At 50.1% G+C, this 25,631-nt stretch overlaps 1 protein-coding gene across 1 annotated transcript in view; it reads right to left on the bottom strand.

The window, feature by feature from the left end:
- LOXL3 (lysyl oxidase like 3) overlaps window positions 1–25,631 on the bottom strand; it is a 155,044-nt gene that overhangs the window by 5,473 nt on the left and 123,940 nt on the right. Inside the window, 3 exon segments of the mRNA XM_073649999.1 lie at window positions 23,978–24,093; window positions 24,807–25,050; window positions 25,195–25,354. Coding sequence (XP_073506100.1) covers window positions 23,978–24,093; window positions 24,807–25,050; window positions 25,195–25,354 — 520 coding nt within the window.

The following is a 25,631-nucleotide window of genomic DNA, read 5'->3' as shown; positions in this document are numbered from 1 at the left end:
ACAGCTTTCCTAGAGCCTCCAGCATTGCAGAATTTACCTTCACAGCTTTCCTAGAGCCTCCAGCATTGCAGAATCTATCTTCACAGATTTCCCAGAGCCAGCAGCAGTGACAATCTACCTTCACAGCTTTCCCAGAGCCAGCAGCAGTGACAGAATCTATCTTCACAGCTTTCCTAGAGCCTCCAGCAGCGACAGAATCTACCTTCACAGCTTTCCTAGAGCCAGCAGCAGTGACATAATCTACCTTCACAGCTTTCCTAGAGCCTCCAGCAGCGACAGAATCTACCTTCACAGCTTTCCAAGAGCCAGCGGCAGTGACAGAATCTACCTTCACAGCTTTCCCAGAGCCAGCAGCAGAGACACAATCTACCTTCACAGCTTTCCCAGAGTCAGCATCAGTGACAGAATTTACCTTCACAGCTTTCCCAGAGCCAGCAGCAGTGACATAATCTAACTTCACAGCTTTCCTAGAGCCAGCAGCAGTGACAGAATCTACCTTCACAGCTTTCCCAGAGCCAGCAGCAGAGGCAGAATCTACCTTCACAGCTTTCCTAGAGCCTCCAGCAGCGACAGAATCTACCTTCACAGCTTTCCCAGAGCCAGCAGCAGCGACAGAATCTACTTTCACAGCTTTCCTAGAGCCAGCAGCAGAGACAGAATCTACCTTCACAGCTTTCCTAGAGCCTCCAGCATTGCAGAATCTACCTTCACAGCTTTCCTAGAGCCTCCAGCATTGCAGAATCTACCTTCACAGCTTTCCTAGAGCCAGCAGCAGTGACAGAATCTACCTTCACAGCTTTCCTAGAGCCTCCAGCAGCTACAGAATCTACCTTCACAGCTTTCCTAGAGCCAGCAGCAGTGACATAATCTACCTTCACAGCTTTCCTAGAGCCTACAGCAGCGACAGAATCTACCTTCACAGCTTTCCAAGAGCCAGCGGCAGTGACAGAATCTACCTTCACAGCTTTCCCAGAGCTAGCAGCAGTGACAGAATCTACCTTCACAGCTTTCCCAGAGCCTCCAGCAGTGACAGAATCTACCTTCACAGCTTTCCCAGAGCCAGCAGCAGTGACAGAATCTACCTTCGCTGCTTTCCCAGAGCCAGCAGCAGAGACATAATCTACCTTCACAGCTTTCCCAGAGCCAGCAGCATAGACAGAATCTACCTTCACAGCTTTCCCAGAGCCAGCAGCCGTGACAGAATCTACCTTCACGGCTTTCCCAGAGCCAGCAGCAGAGACAGAATCTACCTTCACAGCTTTCCCAGAGCCAACAGCAGTGACAGAATCTACCTTCACAGCTTTCCCAGAGTCAGTATCAGTGACAGAATATACCTTCACAGCTTTCCCAGAGCCAGCAGCAGTGACAGAATCTACCTTCACAGCTTTCCCAGAGCCAGCAGCAGTGACATAATCTACCTTCACAGCTTTCCTAGAGCCAGCAGCAGTGACAGAATCTACCTTCACAGCTTTCCCAGAGCCAGCAGCAGAGACAGAATCTACCTTCACAGCTTTCCTAGAGCCTTCAGCAGCGACAGAATCTACCTTCACAGCTTTCCCAGAGCCAGCAGCAGCGACAGAATCTACCTTCACAGCTTTCCTAGAGCCAGCAGCAGAGACAGAATCTACCTTCACAGCTTTCCTAGAGCCTCCAGCATTGCAGAATTTACCTTCACAGCTTTCCTAGAGCCTCCAGCATTGCAGAATCTATCTTCACAGCTTTCCCAGAGCCAGCAGCAGTGACAATCTACCTTCACAGCTTTCCTAGAGCCTCCAGCAGCGACAGAATCTACCTTCACAGCTTTCCTAGAGCCAGCAGCAGTGACATAATCTACCTTCACAGCTTTCCTAGAGCCTCCAGCAGCGACAGAATCTACCTTCACAGCTTTCCAAGAGCCAGCGGCAGTGACAGAATCTACCTTCACAGCTTTCCCAGAGCCAGCAGCAGAGACACAATCTACCTTCACAGCTTTCCCAGAGTCAGCATCAGTGACAGAATTTACCTTCACAGCTTTCCCAGAGCCAGCAGCAGTGACAGAATCTACCTTCACAGCTTTCCCAGAGCCAGCAGCAGAGGCAGAATCTACCTTCACAGCTTTCCTAGAGCCTCCAGCAGCGACAGAATCGACCTTCACAGCTTTCCCAGAGCCAGCAGCAGCGACAGAATCTACCTTCACAGCTTTCCTAGAGCCAGCAGCAGAGACAGAATCTACCTTCACAGCTTTCCTAGAGCCTCCAGCATTGCAGAATCTACCTTCACAGCTTTCCTAGAGCCTCCAGCATTGCAGAATCTACATTCACAGCTTTCCTAGAGCCAGCAGCAGTGACAGAATCTACCTTCACAGCTTTCCTAGAGCCTCCAGCAGCGACAGAATCTACCTTCACAGCTTTCCAAGAGCCAGCGGCAGTGACAGAATCTACCTTCACAGCTTTCCCAGAGCCAGCAGCAGTGACAGAATCTACCTTCACAGCTTTCCCAGAGCCTCCAGCAGTGACAGAATCTACCTTCACAGCTTTCCCAGAGCCAGCAGCAGTGACAGAATCTACCTTCACAGCTTTCCCAGAGCCAGCAGCAGTGACAGAATCTACCTTCACAGCTTTCCCAGAGCCAGCAGCAGAGACAGAATCTACCTTCACAGCTTTCCCAGAGCCAGCAGCAGTGACAGAATCTACCTTCACAGCTTTCCCAGAGACAGCAGCAGAGACAGAATCTACCTTCACAGCTTTCGCAGAGTCATCATCAGTGACAGAATTTACCTTCACAGCTTTCCCAGAGCCAGCAGCAATGACAGAATCTACCTTCACAGCTTTCCCAGAGCCAGCAGCAGTGACATAATCTACCTTCATAGCTTTCCTAGAGCCAGCAGCAGTGACAGAATCTACCTTCACAGCTTTCCAAGAGCCAGCAGCAGAGACAGAATCTACCTTCATAGCTTTCCTAGAGCCTTGAGCAGTGACAGAATCTACCTTCACAGCTTTCCCAGAGCCAGCAGCAGCGACAGAATCTACCTTCACAGCTTTCCCAGAGCCAGCAGCAGTGACAGAATCTACCTTCACAGCTTTCCTAGAGCCAGCAGCAGAGACAGAATCTACCTTCACAGCTTTCCTAGAGCCTCCAGCATTGCAGAATTTACCTTCACAGCTTTCCTAGAGCCTCCAGCATTGCAGAATCTATCTTCACAGCTTTCCTAGAGCCAGCAGCAGTGACAATCTACCTTCACAGCTTTCCCAGAGCCAGCAGCAGTGACAGAATCTACCTTCACAGCTTTCCTAGAGCCTCCAGCAGCGACAGAATCTACCTTCACAGCTTTCTTAGAGCCAGCAGCAGTGACATAATCTACCTTCACAGCTTTCCTAGAGCCTCCAGCAGCGACAGAATCTACCTTCACAGCTTTCCAAGAGCCAGCGGCAGTGACAGAATCTACCTTCACAGCTTTCCCAGAGCCAGCAGCAGAGACACAATCTACCTTCACAGCTTTCCCAGAGTCAGCATCAGTGACAGAATCTACCTTCACAGCTTTCCCAGAGCCAGCAGCAGTGACATAATCTACCTTCACAGCTTTCCTAGAGCCAGCAGCAGAGACAGAATCTACCTTCACAGCTTTCCTAGAGCCTCCAGCATTGCAGAATCTACCTTCACAGCTTTCCTAGAGCCTCCAGCATTGCAGAATCTACCTTCACAGCTTTCCTAGAGCCAGCAGCAGTGACAGAATCTACCTTCACAGCTTTCCTAGAGCCTCCAGCAGCGACAGAATCTACCTTCACAGCTTTCCAAGAGCCAGCGGCAGTGACAGAATCTACCTTCATAGCTTTCCCAGAGCCAGCAGCAGTGACAGAATCTACCTTCACAGCTTTCCCAGAGCCTCCAGCAGTGACAGAATCTACCTTCACAGCTTTCCCAGAGCCAGCAGCAGTGACACAATCTACCGTCACAGCTTTCCCAGAGCCAGCAGCAGTGACAGAATCTACCTTCACAGCTTTCCCAGAGCCTCCAGCAGTGACAGAATCTACCTTCACAGCTTTCCCAGAGCCAGCAGCAGTGACAGAATCTACCTTCACAGCTTTCCCAGAGCCAGCAGCAGTGACAGAATCTACCTTCACAGCTTTCCCAGAGTCAGCATCAGTGACAGAATCTACCTTCACTGCTTTCCCAGAGCCAGCAGCAGTGACAGAATGTACCTTCACAGCTTTCCCAGAGTCAGCATCAGTGACAGAATCTACCTTCACAGCTTTCCCAGAGTCAGCATCAGTGACAGAATCTACCTTCACAGCTTTCCCTAAGCCAGCAGCAGTGACAGAATCCACCTTCACAGCTTTCCCAGAGTCAGCATCAGTGACAAAATCTACCTTCACAGCTTTCCCAGAGCCACCAGCAGTGACAGAATCTACCTTCACAGCTTTCCCAGAGCCCAGCAGTGACACAATCTACCTTCACTGCTTTCCCAGAGTCAGCATCAGTGACAGAATCTACCTTCACAGCTTTCCCAGAGCCACCAGCAGTGACAGAATCTACCTTCACAGCTTTCCCAGAGCCAGCAGCAGTGACAGAATCTACCTTCACAGCTTTCCTATAGCCAGCAGCAGTGACAGAATCTACCTTCACAGCTTTCCTATAGCCAGCAGCAGTGACAGAATCTACCTTCACAGCTTTCCCAGAGCCACCAGTGACAAAATCTACCTTCACAGCTTTCCCAGAGCCACCAGCAGTGACAGAATCTACCTTCACAGCTTTCCCAGAGCCTCCAGCAGTGACAGAATGTACCTTCACAGCTTTCCCAGAGTCAGCATCAGTGACAGAATCTACCTTCACAGCTTTCCCAGAGTCAGCATCAGTGACAGAATCTACCTTCACAGTTTTACCAGAGTCAGCATCAGTGACAGAATCTACCTTCACAGCTTTCCCAGAGTCAGCATCAGTGACAGAATCTACCTTCACAGCTTTCCCAGAGTCAGCATCAGTGACAGAATCTACATTCACCGCTTTCCCAGAGCCACCAGCAGTGACAGAATCTACCTTCACAGCTTTCCCAGAGCCAGCAGCAGTGACAGAATCTACCTTCACAGCTTTCCTATAGCCAGCAGCAGTGACAGAATCTACCTTCACAGCTTTCCCAGAGCCACCAGTGACAAAATCTACCTTCACAGCTTTCCCAGAGCCAGCCGCAGTGACAGAATCTACCTTCACAGCTTTCCCAGAGCCACCAGCAGTGAAAGAATCTACCTTCACAGCTTTCCTAGAGCCAGCAGCAGTGACAGAATCTACCTTCACAGCTTTCCTAGAGCCAGCAGCAGTGACAGAATCTACCTTCACAGCTTTCCTAGAGCCTCCAGCAGTGACAGAATCTACCTTCACAGCTTTCCCAGAGCCAGCAGCAGTGACAGAATCTACCTTCACAGCTTTCCCAGAGTCAGCATCAGTGACAGAATCTACCTTCACAGCTTTCCCAGAGCCACCAGCAGTGACAGAATCTACCTTCACAGCTTTCCCAGAGCCAGCAGCAGTGACAGAATCTACCTTCACAGCTTTCCTATAGCCAGCAGCAGTGACAGAATCTACCTTCACAGCTTTCCTATAGCCAGCAGCAGTGACAGAATCTACCTTCACAGCTTTCCCAGAGCCACCAGTGACAAAATCTACCTTCACAGCTTTCCCAGAGCCAGCAGCAGAGACAGAATCGACCTTCACAGCTTTCCCAGAGCCTCCAGCAGTGACAGAATCTACCTTCACAGCTTTCCCAGAGCCACCAGCAGTGACAGAATCTACCTTCACAGCTTTCCCAGAGCCAGCAGCAGTGACAGAATCTACCTTCACAGCTTTCCTATAGCCAGCAGCAGTGACAGAATCTACCTTCACAGCTTTCCTATAGCCAGCAGCAGTGACAGAATCTACCTTCACAGCTTTCCCAGAGCCACCAGTGACAAAATCTACCTTCACAGCTTTCCCAGAGCCAGCAGCAGAGACAGAATCGACCTTCACAGCTTTCCCAGAGTCAGCATCAGTGACAGAATCTACCTTCACAGCTTTCCCAGAGTCAGCATCAGTGACAGAATCTACCTTCACCGCTTTCCCAGAGCCACCAGCAGTGACAGAATCTACCTTCACAGCTTTCCCAGAGCCAGCAGCAGTGACAGAATCTACCTTCACAGCTTTCCTATAGCCAGCAGCAGTGACAGAATCTACCTTCACAGCTTTCCCAGAGCCACCAGTGACAAAATCTACCTTCACAGCTTTCCCAGAGCCAGCCGCAGTGACAGAATCTACCTTCACAGCTTTCCCAGAGCCACCAGCAGTGAAAGAATCTACCTTCACAGCTTTCCCAGACCCACCAGCAGTGACAGAATCTACCTTCACAGCTTTCCCAGAGCCACCAGCAGTGACAGAATCTACCTTCACAGCTTTCCCAGAGCCACCAGCAGTGACAGAATCTACCTTCACAGCTTTCCCAGAGCCACCAGCAGTGACAGAATCTACCTTCACAGCTTTCCCAGAGCCTCCAGCAGTGACAAAATCTACCTTCACAGCTTTCCCAGAGCCTCCAGCAGTGACAGAATCTACCTTCACAGCTTTCCCAGAGCCAGCAGCAGTGACAGAATCTACCTTCACAGCTTTCCTAGAGCCTCCAGCAGTGACAGAATCTACCTTCACAGCTTTCCCAGAGCCACCAGCAGTGACAGAATCTACCTTCACAGCTTTCCCAGAGCCTCCAGCAGTGACACAATCTACCTTCACTGCTTTCCCAGAGTCAGCATCAGTGACAGAATCTACCTTCACAGCTTTCCCAGAGCCACCAGCAGTGACAGAATCTACCTTCACAGCTTTCCCAGAGCCAGCAGCAGTGACAGAATCTACCTTCACAGCTTTCCTATAGCCAGCAGCAGTGACAGAATCTACCTTCACAGCTTTCCTATAGCCAGCAGCAGTGACAGAATCTACCTTCACAGCTTTCCCAGAGCCACCAGTGACAAAATCTACCTTCACAGCTTTCCCAGAGCCACCAGCAGTGACAGAATCTACCTTCACAGCTTTCCCAGAGCCTCCAGCAGTGACAGAATGTACCTTCACAGCTTTCCCAGAGTCAGCATCAGTGACAGAATCTACCTTCACAGCTTTCCCAGAGTCAGCATCAGTGACAGAATCTACCTTCACAGTTTTACCAGAGTCAGCATCAGTGACAGAATCTACCTTCACAGCTTTCCCAGAGTCAGCATCAGTGACAGAATCTACCTTCACAGCTTTCCCAGAGTCAGCATCAGTGACAGAATCTACATTCACCGCTTTCCCAGAGCCACCAGCAGTGACAGAATCTACCTTCACAGCTTTCCCAGAGCCAGCAGCAGTGACAGAATCTACCTTCACAGCTTTCCTATAGCCAGCAGCAGTGACAGAATCTACCTTCACAGCTTTCCCAGAGCCACCAGTGACAAAATCTACCTTCACAGCTTTCCCAGAGCCAGCCGCAGTGACAGAATCTACCTTCACAGCTTTCCCAGAGCCACCAGCAGTGAAAGAATCTACCTTCACAGCTTTCCCAGACCCACCAGCAGTGACAGAATCTACCTTCACAGCTTTCCCAGAGCCTCCAGCAGTGACAAAATCTACCTTCACAGCTTTCCCAGATCCTCCAGCAGTGACAGAATCTACCTTCACAGCTATCCCAGAGCCAGCAGCAGTGACAGAATCTACCTTCACAGCTTTCCTAGAGCCAGCAGCAGTGACAGAATCTACCTTCACAGCTTTCCTAGAGCCAGCAGCAGTGACAGAATCTACCTTCACAGCTTTCCTAGAGCCTCCAGCAGTGACAGAATCTACCTTCACAGCTTTCCCAGAGCCAGCAGCAGTGACAGAATCTACCTTCACAGCTTTCCCAGAGTCAGCATCAGTGACAGAATCTACCTTCACAGCTTTCCCAGAGCCACCAGCAGTGACAGAATCTACCTTCACAGCTTTCCCAGAGCCAGCAGCAGTGACAGAATCTACCTTCACAGCTTTCCTATAGCCAGCAGCAGTGACAGAATCTACCTTCACAGCTTTCCTATAGCCAGCAGCAGTGACAGAATCTACCTCCACAGCTTTCCCAGAGCCACCAGTGACAAAATCTACCTTCACAGCTTTCCCAGAGCCAGCAGCAGAGACAGAATCGACCTTCACAGCTTTCCCAGAGCCTCCAGCAGTCACAGAATCTACCTTCACAGCTTTCCCAGAGCCACCAGCAGTGACAGAATCTACCTTCACAGCTTTCCCAGAGCCAGCAGCAGTGACAGAATCTACCTTCACAGCTTTCCTATAGCCAGCAGCAGTGACAGAATCTACCTTCACAGCTTTCCTATAGCCAGCAGCAGTGACAGAATCTACCTTCACAGCTTTCCCAGAGCCACCAGTGACAAAATCTACCTTCACAGCTTTCCCAGAGCCAGCAGCAGAGACAGAATCGACCTTCACAGCTTTCCCAGAGTCAGCATCAGTGACAGAATCTACCTTCACAGCTTTCCCAGAGTCAGCATCAGTGACAGAATCTACCTTCACCGCTTTCCCAGAGCCACCAGCAGTGACAGAATCTACCTTCACAGCTTTCCTATAGCCAGCAGCAGTGACAGAATCTACCTTCACAGCTTTCCCAGAGCCACCAGTGACAAAATCTACCTTCACAGCTTTCCCAGAGCCAGCCGCAGTGACAGAATCTACCTTCACAGCTTTCCCAGAGCCACCAGCAGTGAAAGAATCTACCTTCACAGCTTTCCCAGACCCACCAGCAGTGACAGAATCTACCTTCACAGCTTTCCCAGAGCCACCAGCAGTGACAGAATCTACCTTCACAGCTTTCCCAGAGCCACCAGCAGTGACAGAATCTACCTTCACAGCTTTCCCAGAGCCACCAGCAGTGACAGAATCTACCTTCACAGCTTTCCCAGAGCCTCCAGCAGTGACAAAATCTACCTTCACAGCTTTCCCAGAGCCTCCAGCAGTGACAGAATCTACCTTCACAGCTTTCCCAGAGCCAGCAGCAGTGACAGAATCTACCTTCACAGCTTTCCTAGAGCCTCCAGCAGTGACAGAATCTACCTTCACAGCTTTCCCAGAGCCAGCAGCAGTGACAGAATCTACCTTCACAGCTTTCCTACAGCCAGCAGCAGTGACAGAATCTACCTTCACAGCTTTCCTAGAGCCAGCAGCAGTGACAGAATCTACCTTCACAGCTTTCCTAGAGCCTCCAGCAGTGACAGAATCTACCTTCACAGCTTTCCCAGAGCCAGCAGCAGTGACAGAATCTACCTTCACAGCTTTCCCAGAGTCAGCATCAGTGACAGAATCTACCTTCACAGCTTTCCCAGAGCCACCAGCAGTGACAGAATCTACCTTCACAGCTTTCCCAGAGCCAGCAGCAGTGACAGAATCTACCTTCACAGCTTTCCTATAGCCAGCAGCAGTGACAGAATCTACCTTCACAGCTTTCCTATAGCCAGCAGCAGTGACAGAATCTACCTTCACAGCTTTCCCAGAGCCACCAGTGACAAAATCTACCTTCACAGCTTTCCCAGAGCCAGCAGCAGAGACAGAATCGACCTTCACAGCTTTCCCAGAGTCAGCATCAGTGACATAATCTACCTTCACAGCTTTCCCAGAGCCACCAGCAGTGACAGAATCTACCTTCACAGCTTTCCGAGAGCCACCAGCAGTGACAGAATCTACCTTCACAGCTTTCCCAGAGCCTCCAGCAGTGACACAATCTACCTTCACTGCTTTCCCAGAGCCAGCAGCAGAGACATAATCTACCTTCACTGCTTTCCCAGAGCCAACAGCAGTGACAGAATGTACCTTCACAGCTTTCCCAGAGTCAGCATCAGTGACAGAATCTACCTTCACAGCTTTCCCAGAGTCAGCATCAGTGACAGAATCTACCTTCACAGCTTTCCCTAAGCCAGCAGCAGTGACAGAATCTACCTTCACAGCTTTCCCAGAGTCAGCATCAGTGACAGAATCTACCTTCACAGTTTTCCCAGAGTCAGCATCAGTGACAGAATCTACCTTCACAGCTTTCCCAGAGTCAGCATCAGTGACAGAATCTACCTTCACCGCTTTCCCAGAGCCACCAACAGTGACAGAATCTACCTTCACAGCTTTCCCAGAGCCAGCAGCAGTGACAGAATCTACCTTCACAGCTTTCCCAGAGCCACCAGCAGTGACAGAATCTACCTTCACAGCTTTCCCAGAGCCACCAGCAGTGACAGAATCTACCTTCACAGCTTTCCCAGAGCCACCAGTGACAAAATCTACCTTCACAGCTTTCCCAGAGCCAGCCGCAGTGACAGAATCTACCTTCACAGCTTTCCCAGAGCCACCAGCAGTGAAAGAATCTACCTTCACAGCTTTCCCAGACCCACCAGCAGTGACAGAATCTACCTTCACAGCTTTTCCAGAGCCTCCAGCAGTGACACAATCTACCTTCACTGCTTTCCCAGAGCTAGCAGCAGAGACATAATCTACCTTCTCAGCTTGCCAGAGCCACCAGCAGTGACAGAATCTACCTTCACAGCTTTCCCAGAGCCAGCAGCAGTGACAGAATCTACCTTCACAGCTTTCCTATAGCCAGCAGCAGTGACAGAATCTAACTTCACAGCTTTCCCAGAGCCACCAGTGACAAAATCTACCTTCACAGCTTTCCCAGAGCCAGCAGCAGTGACAGAATCTACCTTCACAGCTTTCCCAGAGTCAGCATCAGTGACAGAATCTACCTTCACAGCTTTCCCAGAGCCACCAGCAGTGACAGAATCTACCTTCACAGCTTTCCCAGAGCCAGCAGCAGAGACATAATCTACCTTCACTGCTTTCCCAGAGTCAGCATCAGTGACAGAATCTACCTTCACAGCTTTCCCTAAGCCAGCAGCAGTGACAGAATCTACCTTCACAACTTTCCCAGAGTCAGCATCAGTGACAGAATCTACCTTCACAGCTTTCCCAGAGTCAGCATCAGTGACAGAATCTACCTTCACAGCTTTCCCAGAGCCACCAGCAGTGACAGAATCTACCTTCACAGCTTTCCCAGAGCCTCCAGCAGTGACAAAATCTACCTTCACAGCTTTCCCAGAGCCTCCAGCAGTGACAGAATCTACCTTCACAGCTTTCCCAGAGCCAGCAGCAGTGACAGAATCTACCTTCACAGCTTTCCTAGAGCCTCCAGCAGTGACAGAATCTACCTTCACAGCTTTCCCAGAGCCAGCAGCAGTGACAGAATCTACCTTCACAGCTTTCCTAGAGCCAGCAGCAGTGACAGAATCTACCTTCACAGCTTTCCTAGAGCCAGCAGCAGTGACAGAATCTACCTTCACAGCTTTCCTAGAGCCTCCAGCAGTGACAGAATCTACCTTCACAGCTCTCCCAGTGCCAGCAATAGAGACAGAATCTACCTTCACAGCTTTCCCAGAGCCAGCAGCAGTGACAGAATCTACCTTCACAGCTTTCCAAGAGTCAGCATCAGTGACAGAATCTACCTTCACAGCTTTCCCAGAGCCACCAGCAGTGACAGAATCTACCTTCACAGCTTTCCCAGAGCCAGCAGCAGTGACAGAATCTACCTTCACAGCTTTCCTATAGCCAGCAGCAGTGACAGAATCTACCTTCACAGCTTTCCTATACCCAGCAGCAGTGACAGAATCTACCTTCACAGCTTTCCCAGAGCCACCAGTGACAAAATCTACCTTCACAGCTTTCCCAGAGCCAGCAGCAGAGACAGAATCGACCTTCACAGCTTTCCCAGAGTCAGCATCAGTGACAGAATCTACCTTCACAGCTTTCCCAGAGCCACCAGCAGTGACAGAATCTACCTTCACAGCTTTCCCAGAGCCACCAGCAGTGACAGAATCTACCTTCACAGCTTTCCCAGAGCCTCCAGCAGTGACACAATCTACCTTCACTGCTTTCCCAGAGCCAGCAGCAGAGACATAATCTACCTTCACTGCTTTCCCAGAGTCAGCAGCAGTGACAGAATGTACCTTCACAGCTTTCCCAGAGTCAGCATCAGTGACAGAATCTACATTCACAGCTTTCCCAGAGTCAGCATCAGTGACAGAATCTACCTTCACAGCTTTCCCTAAGCCAGCAGCAGTGACAGAATCTACCTTCACTGCTTTCCCAGAGTCAGCATCAGTGACAGAATCTACCTTCACAGCTTTCCCAGAGCCACCAGCAGTGACAGAATCTACCTTCACAGCTTTCCCAGAGCCAGCAGCAGTGACAGAATCTACCTTCACAGCTTTCCTATAGCCAGCAGCAGTGACAGAATCTACCTTCACAGCTTTCCTATAGCCAGCAGCAGTGACAGAATCTACCTTTACAGCTTTCCCAGAGCCACCAGTGACAAAATCTACCTTCACAGCTTTCCCAGAGCCAGCAGCAGAGACAGAATCGACCTTCACAGCTTTCCCAGAGTCAGCATCAGTGACAGAATCTACCTTCACAGCTTTCCCAGAGCCACCAGCAGTGACAGAATCTACCTTCACAGCTTTCCGAGAGCCACCAGCAGTGACAGAATCTACCTTCACAGCTTTCCCAGAGCCTCCAGCAGTGACACAATCTACCTTCACTGCTTTCCCAGAGCCAGCAGCAGAGACATAATCTACCTTCACTGCTTTCCCAGAGCCAACAGCAGTGACAGAATGTACCTTCACAGCTTTCCCAGAGTCAGCATCAGTGACAGAATCTACCTTCACAGCTTTCCCAGAGTCAGCATCAGTGACAGAATCTACCTTCACAGCTTTCCCTAAGCCAGCAGCAGTGACAGAATCTACCTTCACAGCTTTCCCAGAGTCAGCATCAGTGACAGAATCTACCTTCACAGTTTTCCCAGAGTCAGCATCAGTGACAGAATCTACCTTCACAGCTTTCCCAGAGTCAGCATCAGTGACAGAATCTACCTTCACCGCTTTCCCAGAGCCACCAACAGTGACAGAATCTACCTTCACAGCTTTCCCAGAGCCAGCAGCAGTGACAGAATCTACCTTCACAGCTTTCCTATAGCCAGCAGCAGTGACAGAATCTACCTTCACAGCTTTCCCAGAGCCACCAGTGACAAAATCTACCTTCACAGCTTTCCCAGAGCCAGCCGCAGTGACAGAATCTACCTTCACAGCTTTCCCAGAGCCACCAGCAGTGAAAGAATCTACCTTCACAGCTTTCCCAGACCCACCAGCAGTGACAGAATCTACCTTCACAGCTTTTCCAGAGCCTCCAGCAGTGACACAATCTACCTTCACTGCTTTCCCAGAGCTAGCAGCAGAGACATAATCTACCTTCTCAGCTTGCCAGAGCCACCAGCAGTGACAGAATCTACCTTCACAGCTTTCCCAGAGCCAGCAGCAGTGACAGAATCTACCTTCACAGCTTTCCTATAGCCAGCAGCAGTGACAGAATCTAACTTCACAGCTTTCCCAGAGCCACCAGTGACAAAATCTACCTTCACAGCTTTCCCAGAGCCAGCAGCAGTGACAGAATCTACCTTCACAGCTTTCCCAGAGTCAGCATCAGTGACAGAATCTACCTTCACAGCTTTCCCAGAGCCACCAGCAGTGACAGAATCTACCTTCACAGCTTTCCCAGAGCCAGCAGCAGAGACATAATCTACCTTCACTGCTTTCCCAGAGTCAGCATCAGTGACAGAATCTACCTTCACAGCTTTCCCTAAGCCAGCAGCAGTGACAGAATCTACCTTCACAACTTTCCCAGAGTCAGCATCAGTGACAGAATCTACCTTCACAGCTTTCCCAGAGTCAGCATCAGTGACAGAATCTACCTTCACAGCTTTCCCAGAGCCACCAGCAGTGACAGAATCTACCTTCACAGCTTTCCCAGAGCCTCCAGCAGTGACAAAATCTACCTTCACAGCTTTCCCAGAGCCTCCAGCAGTGACAGAATCTACCTTCACAGCTTTCCCAGAGCCAGCAGCAGTGACAGAATCTACCTTCACAGCTTTCCTAGAGCCTCCAGCAGTGACAGAATCTACCTTCACAGCTTTCCCAGAGCCAGCAGCAGTGACAGAATCTACCTTCACAGCTTTCCTAGAGCCAGCAGCAGTGACAGAATCTACCTTCACAGCTTTCCTAGAGCCAGCAGCAGTGACAGAATCTACCTTCACAGCTTTCCTAGAGCCTCCAGCAGTGACAGAATCTACCTTCACAGCTCTCCCAGTGCCAGCAATAGAGACAGAATCTACCTTCACAGCTTTCCCAGAGCCAGCAGCAGTGACAGAATCTACCTTCACAGCTTTCCAAGAGTCAGCATCAGTGACAGAATCTACCTTCACAGCTTTCCCAGAGCCACCAGCAGTGACAGAATCTACCTTCACAGCTTTCCCAGAGCCAGCAGCAGTGACAGAATCTACCTTCACAGCTTTCCTATAGCCAGCAGCAGTGACAGAATCTACCTTCACAGCTTTCCTATAGCCAGCAGCAGTGACAGAATCTACCTTCACAGCTTTCCCAGAGCCACCAGTGACAAAATCTACCTTTACAGCTTTCCCAGAGCCAGCAGCAGAGACAGAATCGACCTTCACAGCTTTCCCAGAGTCAGCATCAGTGACAGAATCTACCTTCACAGCTTTCCCAGAGCCACCAGCAGTGACAGAATCTACCTTCACAGCTTTCCCAGAGCCACCAGCAGTGACAGAATCTACCTTCACAGCTTTCCCAGAGCCTCCAGCAGTGACACAATCTACCTTCACTGCTTTCCCAGAGCCAGCAGCAGAGACATAATCTACCTTCACTGCTTTCCCAGAGTCAGCAGCAGTGACAGAATGTACCTTCACAGCTTTCCCAGAGTCAGCATCAGTGACAGAATCTACATTCACAGCTTTCCCAGAGTCAGCATCAGTGACAGAATCTACCTTCACAGCTTTCCCTAAGCCAGCAGCAGTGACAGAATCTACCTTCACTGCTTTCCCAGAGCCAGCAGCAGTGACAGAATGTACCTTCACAGCTTTCCCAGAGTCAGCATCAGTGACAGAATCTACCTTCACAGCTTTCCCAGAGTCAGCATCAGTGACAGAATCTACCTTCACAGCTTTCCCTAAGCCAGCAGCAGTGACAGAATCTACCTTCACAGCTTTCCCAGAGTCAGCATCAGTGACAGAATCTACCTTCACAGTTTTCCCAGAGTCAGCATCAGTGACAGAATCTACCTTCACAGCTTTCCCAGAGTCAGCATCAGTGACAGAATCTACCTTCACAGCTTTCCCAGAGTCAGCATCAGTGACAGAATCTACCTTCACCGCTTTCCCAGAGCCACCAGCAGTGACAGAATCTACCTTCACAGCTTTCCCAGAGCCAGCAGCAGTGACAGAATCTACCTTCACAGCTTTCCTATAGCCAGCAGCAGTGACAGAATCTACCTTCACAGCTTTCCCAGAGCCACCAGTGACAAAATCTACCTTCACAGCTTTCCCAGAGCCAGCCGCAGTGACAGAATCTACCTTCACAGCTTTCCCAGAGCCACCAGCAGTGAAAGAATCTACCTTCACAGCTTTCCCAGAGCCTCCAGCAGTGACAAAATCTACCTTCACAGCTTTCCCAGAGCCTCCAGCAGTGACAGAATCTACCTTCACAGCTTTCCCAGAGCCAGCAGCAGTGACAGAATCTACCTTCACAGCTTTCCTAGAGCCAGCAGCAGTGACAGAATCTACCTTCACAGCTTTCCTAGAGCCAGCAGCAGTGACAGAATCTACCTTCACAGCTTTCCTAGAGCCTCCAGCAGTGACAGAATCTACCTTCACAGCTTTCCCAGAGCCAGCAGCAGTGACAGAATCTACCTTCACAGCTTTCCCAGAGTCAGCAGCAGTGACAGAATCTACCTTCACAGCTTTCCCAGAGCCACCAGCAGTGACAGAATCTACCTTCACAGCTTTCCCAGAGCCAGCAGCAGTGACAGAATCTACCTTCACAGCTTTCCTATAGCCAGCAGCAGTGACAGAATCTACCTTCACAGCTTTCCTATAGCCAGCAGCAGTGACAGAATCTACCTTCACAGCTTTCCCAGAGCCACCAGTGACAAAATCTACCTTCACAGCTTTCCCAGAGCCAGCAGCAGAGACAGAATCGACCTTCACAGCTTTCCCAGAGTCAGCATCAGTGACAGAATCTACCTTCACAGCTTTCCCAGAGTCAGCATCAGTGACAGAATCTACCTTCACCGCTTTCCCAGAGCCACCAGCAGTGACAGAATCTACCTTCACAGCTTTCCCAGAGCCAGCAGCAGTGACAGAATCTACCTTCACAGCTTTCCTATAGCCAGCAGCAGTGACAGAATCTACCTTCACAGCTTTCCCAGAGCCACCAGTGACAAAATCTACCTTCACAGCTTTCCCAGAGCTAGCCGCAGTGACAGAATCTACCTTCACAGCTTTCCCAGAGCCACCAGCAGTGAAAGAATCTACCTTCACAGCTTTCCCAGACCCACCAGCAGTGACAGAATCTACCTTCACAGCTTTCCCAGAGCCACCAGCAGTGACAGAATCTACCTTCACAGCTTTCCCAGAGCCACCAGCAGTGACAGAATCTACCTTCACAGCTTTCCCAGAGCCTCCAGCAGTGACAAAATCTACCTTCACAGCTTTCCCAGAGCCTCCAGCAGTGACAGAATCTACCTTCACAGCTTTCCCAGAGCCAGCAGCAGTGACAGAATCTACCTTCACAGCTTTCCTAGAGCCTCCAGCAGTGACAGAATCTACCTTCACAGCTTTCCCAGAGCCAGCAGCAGTGACAGAATCTACCTTCACAGCTTTCCTAGAGCCAGCAGCAGTGACAGAATCTACCTTCACAGCTTTCCTAGAGCCAGCAGCAGTGACAGAATCTACCTTCACAGCTTTCCTAGAGCCTCCAGCAGTGACAGAATCTACCTTCACAGCTTTCCCAGAGCCAGCAGCAGTGACAGAATCTACCTTCACAGCTTTCCCAGAGTCAGCATCAGTGACAGAATCTACCTTCACAGCTTTCCCAGAGCCACCAGCAGTGACAGAATCTACCTTCACAGCTTTCCCAGAGCCAGCAGCAGTGACAGAATCTACCTTCACAGCTTTCCTATAGCCAGCAGCAGTGACAGAATCTACCTTCACAGCTTTCCTATAGCCAGCAGCAGTGACAGAATCTACCTTCACAGCTTTCCCAGAGCCACCAGTGACAAAATCTACCTTCACAGCTTTCCCAGAGCCAGCAGCAGAGACAGAATCGACCTTCACAGCTTTCCCAGAGTCAGCATCAGTGACAGAATCTACCTTCACAGCTTTCCCAGAGCCACCAGCAGTGACAGAATCTACCTTCACAGCTTTCCCAGAGCCACCAGCAGTGACAGAATCTACCTTCACAGCTTTCCCAGAGCCTCCAGCAGTGACACAATCTACCTTCACTGCTTTCCCAGAGCCAGCAGCAGAGACATAATCTACCTTCACTGCTTTCCCAGAGTCAGCAGCAGTGACAGAATGTACCTTCACAGCTTTCCCAGAGTCAGCATCAGTGACAGAATCTACCTTCACAGCTTTCCCAGAGTCAGCATCAGTGACAGAATCTACCTTCACAGCTTTCCCTAAGCCAGCAGCAGTGACAGAATCTACCTTCACAGCTTTCCCAGAGTCAGCATCAGTGACAGAATCTACCTTCACAGTTTTCCCAGAGTCAGCATCAGTGACAGAATCTACCTTCACAGCTTTCCCAGAGTCAGCATCAGTGACAGAATCTACCTTCACAGCTTTCCCAGAGTCAGCATCAGTGACAGAATCTACCTTCACAGCTTTCCCAGAGCCAGCAGCAGTGACAGAATCTACCTTCACAGCTTTCCTATAGCCAGCAGCAGTGACAGAATCTACCTTCACAGCTTTCCCAGAGCCACCAGTGACAAAATCTACCTTCACAGCTTTCCCAGAGCCAGCCGCAGTGACAGAATCTACCTTCACAGCTTTCCCAGAGCCACCAGCAGTGAAAGAATCTACCTTCACAGCTTTCCCAGACCCACCAGCAGTGACAGAATCTACCTTCACAGCTTTTCCAGAGCCTCCAGCAGTGACACAATCTACCTTCACTGCTTTTCCAGAGCTAGCAGCAGAGACATAATCTACCTTCTCAGCTTGCCAGAGCCACCAGCAGTGACAGAATCTACCTTCACAGCTTTCCCAGAGCCAGCAGCAGTGACAGAATCTACCTTCACAGCTTTCCTATAGCCAGCAGCAGTGACAGAATCTACCTTCACAGCTTTCCCAGAGCCACCAGTGACAAAATCTACCTTCACAGCTTTCCCAGAGCCAGCAGCAGTGACAGAATCTACCTTCACAGCTTTCCCAGAGCCACCAGCAGTGACAGAATCTACCTTCACAGCTTTCCCAGAGCCACCAGCAGTGACAGAATCTACCTTCACAGCTTTCCCAGAGCCTCCAGCAGTGACACAATCTACCTTCACTGCTTTCCCAGAGCCAGCAGCAGAGACATAATCTACCTTCACTGCTTTCCCAGAGTCAGCATCAGTGACAGAATCTACCTTCACAGCTTTCCCTAAGCCAGCAGCAGTGACAGAATCTACCTTCACAACTTTCCCAGAGTCAGCATCAGTGAGAGAATCTACCTTCACAGCTTTCCCAGAGTCAGCATCAGTGACAGAATCTACCTTCACAGCTTTCCCAGAGCCACCAGCAGTGACAGAATCTACCTTCACAGCTTTCCCAGAGCCTCCAGCAGTGACAAAATCTACCTTCACAGCTTTCCCAGAGCCTCCAGCAGTGACAGAATCTACCTTCACAGCTTTCCCAGAGCCAGCAGCAGTGACAGAATCTACCTTCACAGCTTTCCTAGAGCCTCCAGCAGTGACAGAATCTACCTTCACAGCTTTCCCAGAGCCAGCAGCAGTGACAGAATCTACCTTCACAGCTTTCCTAGAGCCAGCAGCAGTGACAGAATCTACCTTCACAGCTTTCCTAGAGCCAGCAGCAGTGACAGAATCTACCTTCACAGCTTTCCTAGAGCCTCCAGCAGTGACAGAATCTACCTTCACAGCTCTCCCAGTGCCAGCAATAGAGACAGAATCTACCTTCACAGCTTTCCCAGAGCCAGCAGCAGTGACAGAATCTACCTTCACAGCTTTCCAAGAGTCAGCATCAGTGACAGAATCTACCTTCACAGCTTTCCCAGAGCCACCAGCAGTGACAGAATCTACCTTCACAGCTTTCCCAGAGCCAGCAGCAGTGACAGAATCTACCTTCACAGCTTTCCTATAGCCAGCAGCAGTGACAGAATCTACCTTCACAGCTTTCCTATAGCCAGCAGCAGTGACAGAATCTACCTTCACAGCTTTCCCAGAGCCACCAGTGACAAAATCTACCTTCACAGCTTTCCCAGAGCCAGCAGCAGAGACAGAATCGACCTTCACAGCTTTCCCAGAGTCAGCATCAGTGACAGAATCTACCTTCACAGCTTTCCCAGAGCCACCAGCAGTGACAGAATCTACCTTCACAGCTTTCCCAGAGCCACCAGCAGTGACAGAATCTACCTTCACAGCTTTCCCAGAGCCTCCAGCAGTGACACAATCTACCTTCACTGCTTTCCCAGAGCCAGCAGCAGAGACATAATCTACCTTCACTGCTTTCCCAGAGTCAGCAGCAGTGACAGAATCTACCTTCACAGCTTTCCCAGAGTCAGCATCAGTGACAGAATCTACATTCACAGCTTTCCCAGAGTCAGCATCAGTGACAGAATCTACCTTCACAGCTTTCCCTAAGCCAGCAGCAGTGACAGAATCTACCTTCACAGCTTTCCCAGAGTCAGCATCAGTGACAGAATCTACCTTCACAGTTTTCCCAGAGTCAGCATCAGTGACAGAATCTACCTTCACAGCTTTCCCAGAGTCAGCATCAGTGACAGAATCTACCTTCACAGCTTTCCCAGAGTCAGCATCAGTGACAGAATCTACCTTCACAGCTTTCCCAGAGCCACCAGTGACAAAATCTACCTTCACAGCTTTCCCAGAGCCAGCCGCAGTGACAGAATCTACCTTCACAGCTTTCCCAGAGCCACCAGCAGTGAAAGAATCTACCTTCACAGCTTTCCCAGACCCACCAGCAGTGACAGAATCTACCTTCACAGCTTTCCCAGAGCCTCCAGCAGTGACACAATCTACCTTCACTGCTTTCCCAGAGCTAGCAGCAGAGACATAATCTACCTTCTCAGCTTTCCCAGAGCCACCAGCAGTGACAGAATCTACCTTCACAGCTTTCCCAGAGCCAGCAGCAGTGACAGAATCTACCTTCACAGCTTTCCTATAGCCAGCAGCAGTGACAGAATCTACCTTCACAGCTTTCCCAGAGCCACCAGTGACAAAATCTACCTTCACAGCTTTCCCAGAGCCAGCAGCAGTGACAGAATCTACCTTCACAGCTTTCCCAGAGTCAGCATCAGTGACAGAATCTAACTTCACAGCTTTCCCAGAGCCACCAGCAGTGACAGAATCTACCTTCACAGCTTTCCCAGAGCCTCCAGCAGTGACACAATCTACCTTCACTGCTTTCCCAGAGCCAGCAGCAGAGACATAATCTACCTTCACTGCTTTCCCAGAGTCAGCATCAGTGACAGAATCTACCTTCACAGCTTTCCCTAAGCCAGCAGCAGTGACAGAATCTACCTTCACAACTTTCCCAGAGTCAGCATCAGTGACAGAATCTACCTTCACAGCTTTCCCAGAGTCAGCATCAGTGACAGAATCTACCTTCACAGCTTTCCCAGAGCCACCAGCAGTGACAGAATCTACCTTCACAGCTTTCCCAGAGCCTCCAGCAGTGACAAAATCTACCTTCACAGCTTTCCCAGAGCCAGCAGCAGTGACAGAATCTACCTTCACAGCTTTCCTAGAGCCAGCAGCAGTGACAGAATCTACCTTCACAGCTTTCCTAGAGCCAGCAGCAGTGACAGAATCTACCTTCACAGCTTTCCTAGAGCCTCCAGCAGTGACAGAATCTACCTTCGCAGCTCTCCCAGTGCCAGCAGCAGAGACAGAATCTACCTTCACAGCTTTCCCAGAGCCAGCAGCAGTGACAGAATCTACCTTCACAGCTTTCCCAGAGTCAGCATCAGTGACAGAATTTACCTTCACAGCTTTCCCAGTCAGCATCAGTGACAGAATCTACCTTCACAGCTTTCCCAGAGCCAGCAGCAGTGACAGAATCTACCTTCACAGCTTTCCCAGAGTCAGCATCAGTGACAGAATCTACCTTCACAGCTTTCCCAGAGCCACCAGCAGTGACAGAATCTACCTTCACAGCTTTCCCAGAGCCTCCAGCAGTGACAGAATCTACCTTCACAGCTTTCCCAGAGCCAGCAGCAGTGACAGAATCTACCTTCACAGCTTTCCTAGAGCCTCCAGCAGTGACAGAATCTACCTTCACAGCTTTCCCAGAGCCAGCAGCAGTGACAGAATCTACCTTCACAGCTTTCCCAGAGCCACCAGCAGCAGTGAGAGAATCTACCTTCACAGCTTTCCCAGAGCCAGCAGCAGAGACAGAATCTACCTTCACAGCTTTCCCAGAGCCACCAGTGACAGAATCTACCTTCACAGCTTTCCTAGAGCCAGCAGCAGAGACAGAATCTACCTTCACAGCTTTCCTAGAGCCAGCAGCAGAGACAGAATCTGCCTTCACAGCTTTCCCAGAGCCACCAGCAGCAGAGACAGAATCTACCTTCACAGCTTTCCCAGAGCCTCCAGCAGTGACAGAATCTACCTTCACAGCTTTCCCAGAGCCTCCAGCAGTGACAAAATCTACCTTCACAGCTTTCCCAGAGCCTCCAGCAGTGACAGAATCTACCTTCACAGCTTTCCCAGAGCCAGCAGCAGTGACAGAATCTACCTTCACAGCTTCCCTAGAGCCTCCAGCAGTGACAGAATCTACCTTCACAGCTTTCCCAGAGCCAGCAGCAGTGACAGAATCTACCTTCACAGCTTTCCTAGAGCCTCCAGCAGTGACAGAATCTACCTTCACAGCTCTCCCAGTGCCAGCAGCAGAGACAGAATCTACCTTCTCAGCTTTCCCAGAGCCAGCAGCAGTGACAGAATCTACCTTCACAGCTTTCCCAGAGCCAGCAGCAGAGACAGAATCTACCTTCTCAGCTTTCCCAGAGCCAGCAGCAGTGACAGAATCTACCTTCACAGCTTTCCCAGAGTCAGCAGCAGTGACAGAATCTACCTTCACAGCTTTCCCAGAGCCAGCAGCAGTGACAGAATCTACCTTCACAGCTTTCCTAGAGCCAGCAGCAGAGACAGAATCTACCTTCACAGCTTTCCCAGAGCCAGCAGCAGTGACAGAATCTACCTTCACAGCTTTCCCAGAGCCACCAGCAGCAGTGAGAGAATCTACCTTCACAGCTTTCCCAGAGCCAGCAGCAGTGACAGAATCTACCTTCACAGCTTTCCTAGAGCCAGCAGCAGAGACAGAATCTACCTTCACAGCTTTCCCAGAGCCACCAGCAGAGACAGAATCTACCTTCACAGCTTTCCCAGAGCCAGCAGCAGTGACAGAATCTACCTTCACAGCTTTCCCAGAGCCACCAGCAGCAGTGAGAGAATCTACCTTCACAGCTTTCCCAGAGCCAGCAGCAGTGACAGAATCTACCTTCACAGCTTTCCCAGAGCCACCAGCAGCAGTGAGAGAATCTACCTTCACAGCTTTCCCAGAGCCAGCAGCAGTGACAGAATCTACCTTCACAGCTTTCCTAGAGCCAGCAGCAGAGACAGAATCTACCTTCACAGCTTTCCCAGAGCCACCAGCAGAGACAGAATCTACCTTCACAGCTTTCCCAGAGCCAGCAGCAGTGACAGAATCTACCTTCACAGCTTTCCCAGAGCCACCAGTGATAGAATCTACCTTCACAGCTTTCCTAGAGCCAGCAGCAGAGACAGAATCTACCTTCACAGCTTTCCCAGAGCCACCAGTGACAGAATCTACCTTCACAGCTTTCCTAGAGCCAGCAGCAGAGACAGAATCTACCTTCACAGCTTTCCTAGAGCCAGCAGCAGAGACAGAATCTACCTTCACAGCTTTCCCAGAGCCACTAGTGACAGAATCTACCTTCACAGCTTTCCTAGAGCCAGCAGCAGAGACAGAATCTACCTTCACAGATTTCCCAGAGCCAGCAGCAGTGACAGAATCTACCTTCACAGCTTTCCCAGAGCCACCAGCAGCAGTGAGAGAATCTACCTTCACAGCTTTCCCAGAGCCAGCAGCAGTGACAGAATCTACCTTCACAGCTTTCCTAGAGCCAGCAGCAGAGACAGAATCTACCTTCACAGCTTTCCCAGAGCCACCAGCAGAGACAGAATCTACCTTCACAGCTTTCCCAGAGCCAGCAGCAGTGACAGAATCTACCTTCACAGCTTTCCCAGAGCCACCAGTGACAGAATCTACCTTCACAGCTTTCCTAGAGCCAGCAGCAGAGACAGAATCTACCTTCACAGCTTTCCCAGAGCCACCAGTGACAGAATCTACCTTCACAGCTTTCCTAGAGCCAGCAGCAGAGACAGAATCTACCTTCACAGCTTTCCTAGAGCCAGCAGCAGAGACAGAATCTACCTTCACAGCTTTCCCAGAGCCACCAGCAGCAGAGACAGAATCTACCTTCACAGCTTTCCCAGAGCCACCAGCAGCAGGTTCAGAATGTTTCATCGCAGAGCTGTAACCCTGATATCCCAGCAGTGGTATCGGTATGAAGCATACACTGAAGTAAAACGCTGGCTGTAACTCATTGTGTGGGGATGTGCCCAGACAGGCACGTGGCATGTCACGACAGAGTCTGTATAACAGTGAAGATGGCTGGCTCCATAGGGTGACATAAAGGTCCCAATCTCCGACAGGTCATAGCCTGAATCACAGGAGTCAGTGACCAGGTGCTCCGCTCTGCTATGGTCATCGTAACTGAAAATAGATTCTCGCTCTCAATTTAAGGGGAATCTATTACCAATTGGCACTTACACTCTTGGCACTCGGTGTCCTCCAGGCAGAAGCTTGCTTTGTGCCCCTCAGCCACTTTAGTTCCATTGGATGTCAGCAGGTCGTAGTGAGTGAAAATGTCCATGCTATGGTAGTGCCTGCAGAGACAGGGTCAGAGAGGACAACCAAGCATGAAACCATACAATGTCTGTGACGGATCAAACCTGTACTCCAAGATTTTGCCACAGGGGGGTTGTCGTAGTGCCTATGCAGCTAATGGGACATAATGTTATAAAGTGGGGTGAATATTGTGGATCGCATATTGTTGGACATTCTGTGATGTGACCGAAGCACTCCTGGCCCCACCTTCCTGTGCTCACTTAGCAGTGGCAAACAGATAATGTGCTGATTAATGGGTTGTTGCATAACTGCTGTCTGGGAGCCTACTGTGGGTATTATCTGGTGAGAAAAAAGGGTGCTAAAAAATAGCCTGTGTGATTCTCTATAAAACTTGCTTGTGAGAATAAAAGTTAAGTTCATCTTGGAGACACTGTGAGATAGTCATATTTTATATATCCCAGTGTAAGAGAAGCCTTTCCATGTCAGGGGCCTGCAGAACAAGATTGGACATCAGCTGATGGGGTAACTAGATCCCGTCACAGTCTATATAAGTGCCGTTCAGCTTGTGACGTCATGGTAAGTTCAGGATTAGTGATCCAGAGTATTTTGAAAGATTCCTTCTTGTCTAGTATCTTAATTAAGGACATCACTCAAGTTCCAAGATTCCTAAATTAATTGCTTGCCTAGGTTCCAAGATAATCTAAGCTACACAAGGTAACGAGTACTTACATAAGAGCTGAAGGAGACTTACCCATGGCACTCGTGCCATACCCAGGAGTGTCTGCCAGCTTTGGGTCTAAAGTCAGCTCTTCCATTATTGTGTATCTGGGAGGAGAAGCGTAGAAGGCGTCTATGTCCATAGGGCCAGTTGGCATGACGGGCAGAGCTGGAGAGGCAGTTCTCTTCAGCTGCACAGTATAACATATGTAGTGGTCGGTCTTCGATATACGCTGTCTCCTGAACAAGAGTTGCATGCAGGACCATGTCAGAGGCAGCTGCAGATTACAGAAGGAACAGTGATAATAAAGCTTGAGTGAGTGGTGCAGGATCACACTGGAGATACAGCGCTGAAACCTAGAAGGCCAGGCTTCGTGTGACCTGAGGCGGCAATGACTGACAGCAATAAGTGCGATACCTACTCTCAGAGCAGATGACTCCGGCCGCGTGCCTCGTGCCAGTGTTTTTGCAGCTGACAGTCTTATGGCGAGAGCACTGCAGGAGAGACATTTCTGCGCCAGTGCAGCGTATTCCACTCATGATCATGTCCGTCACATTTGTGGCATCCCAATACCAGGTTTCCTAGGTGAAAAAAGTGACTCCTAACAGCTAAAACAACAAATAATGTTCCAAAATACAAACCAACCGATGAAAAAAATCATCTGCTATTCCTAATCCCCTTTAAATTGAGAAGAACTATGCCCCTTATGTGTAAGATCTAATGGCCACAAGGTGCAGTGCTGGTCATGATTGCACTGCATGCTCTACCGCAGCACAGCCCATGTCTTCTCCCACCACCTTAGAGACTCTTGTATATGGCACTTCTCGGAGCCCCATTACGGTACTAATTCCTCATTAT

Source organism: Phyllobates terribilis, unplaced genomic scaffold, assembly GCF_046119375.1.
Source record: "Phyllobates terribilis strain yellow unplaced genomic scaffold, ASM4611937v1 Scaffold_1__5_contigs__length_1240528914, whole genome shotgun sequence".
Lineage (NCBI taxonomy): Eukaryota > Metazoa > Chordata > Amphibia > Anura > Dendrobatidae > Phyllobates > Phyllobates terribilis.
Note: the sequence above shows the minus strand (reverse complement) of the source record. Positions and strands in the feature narration are given on the sequence as shown.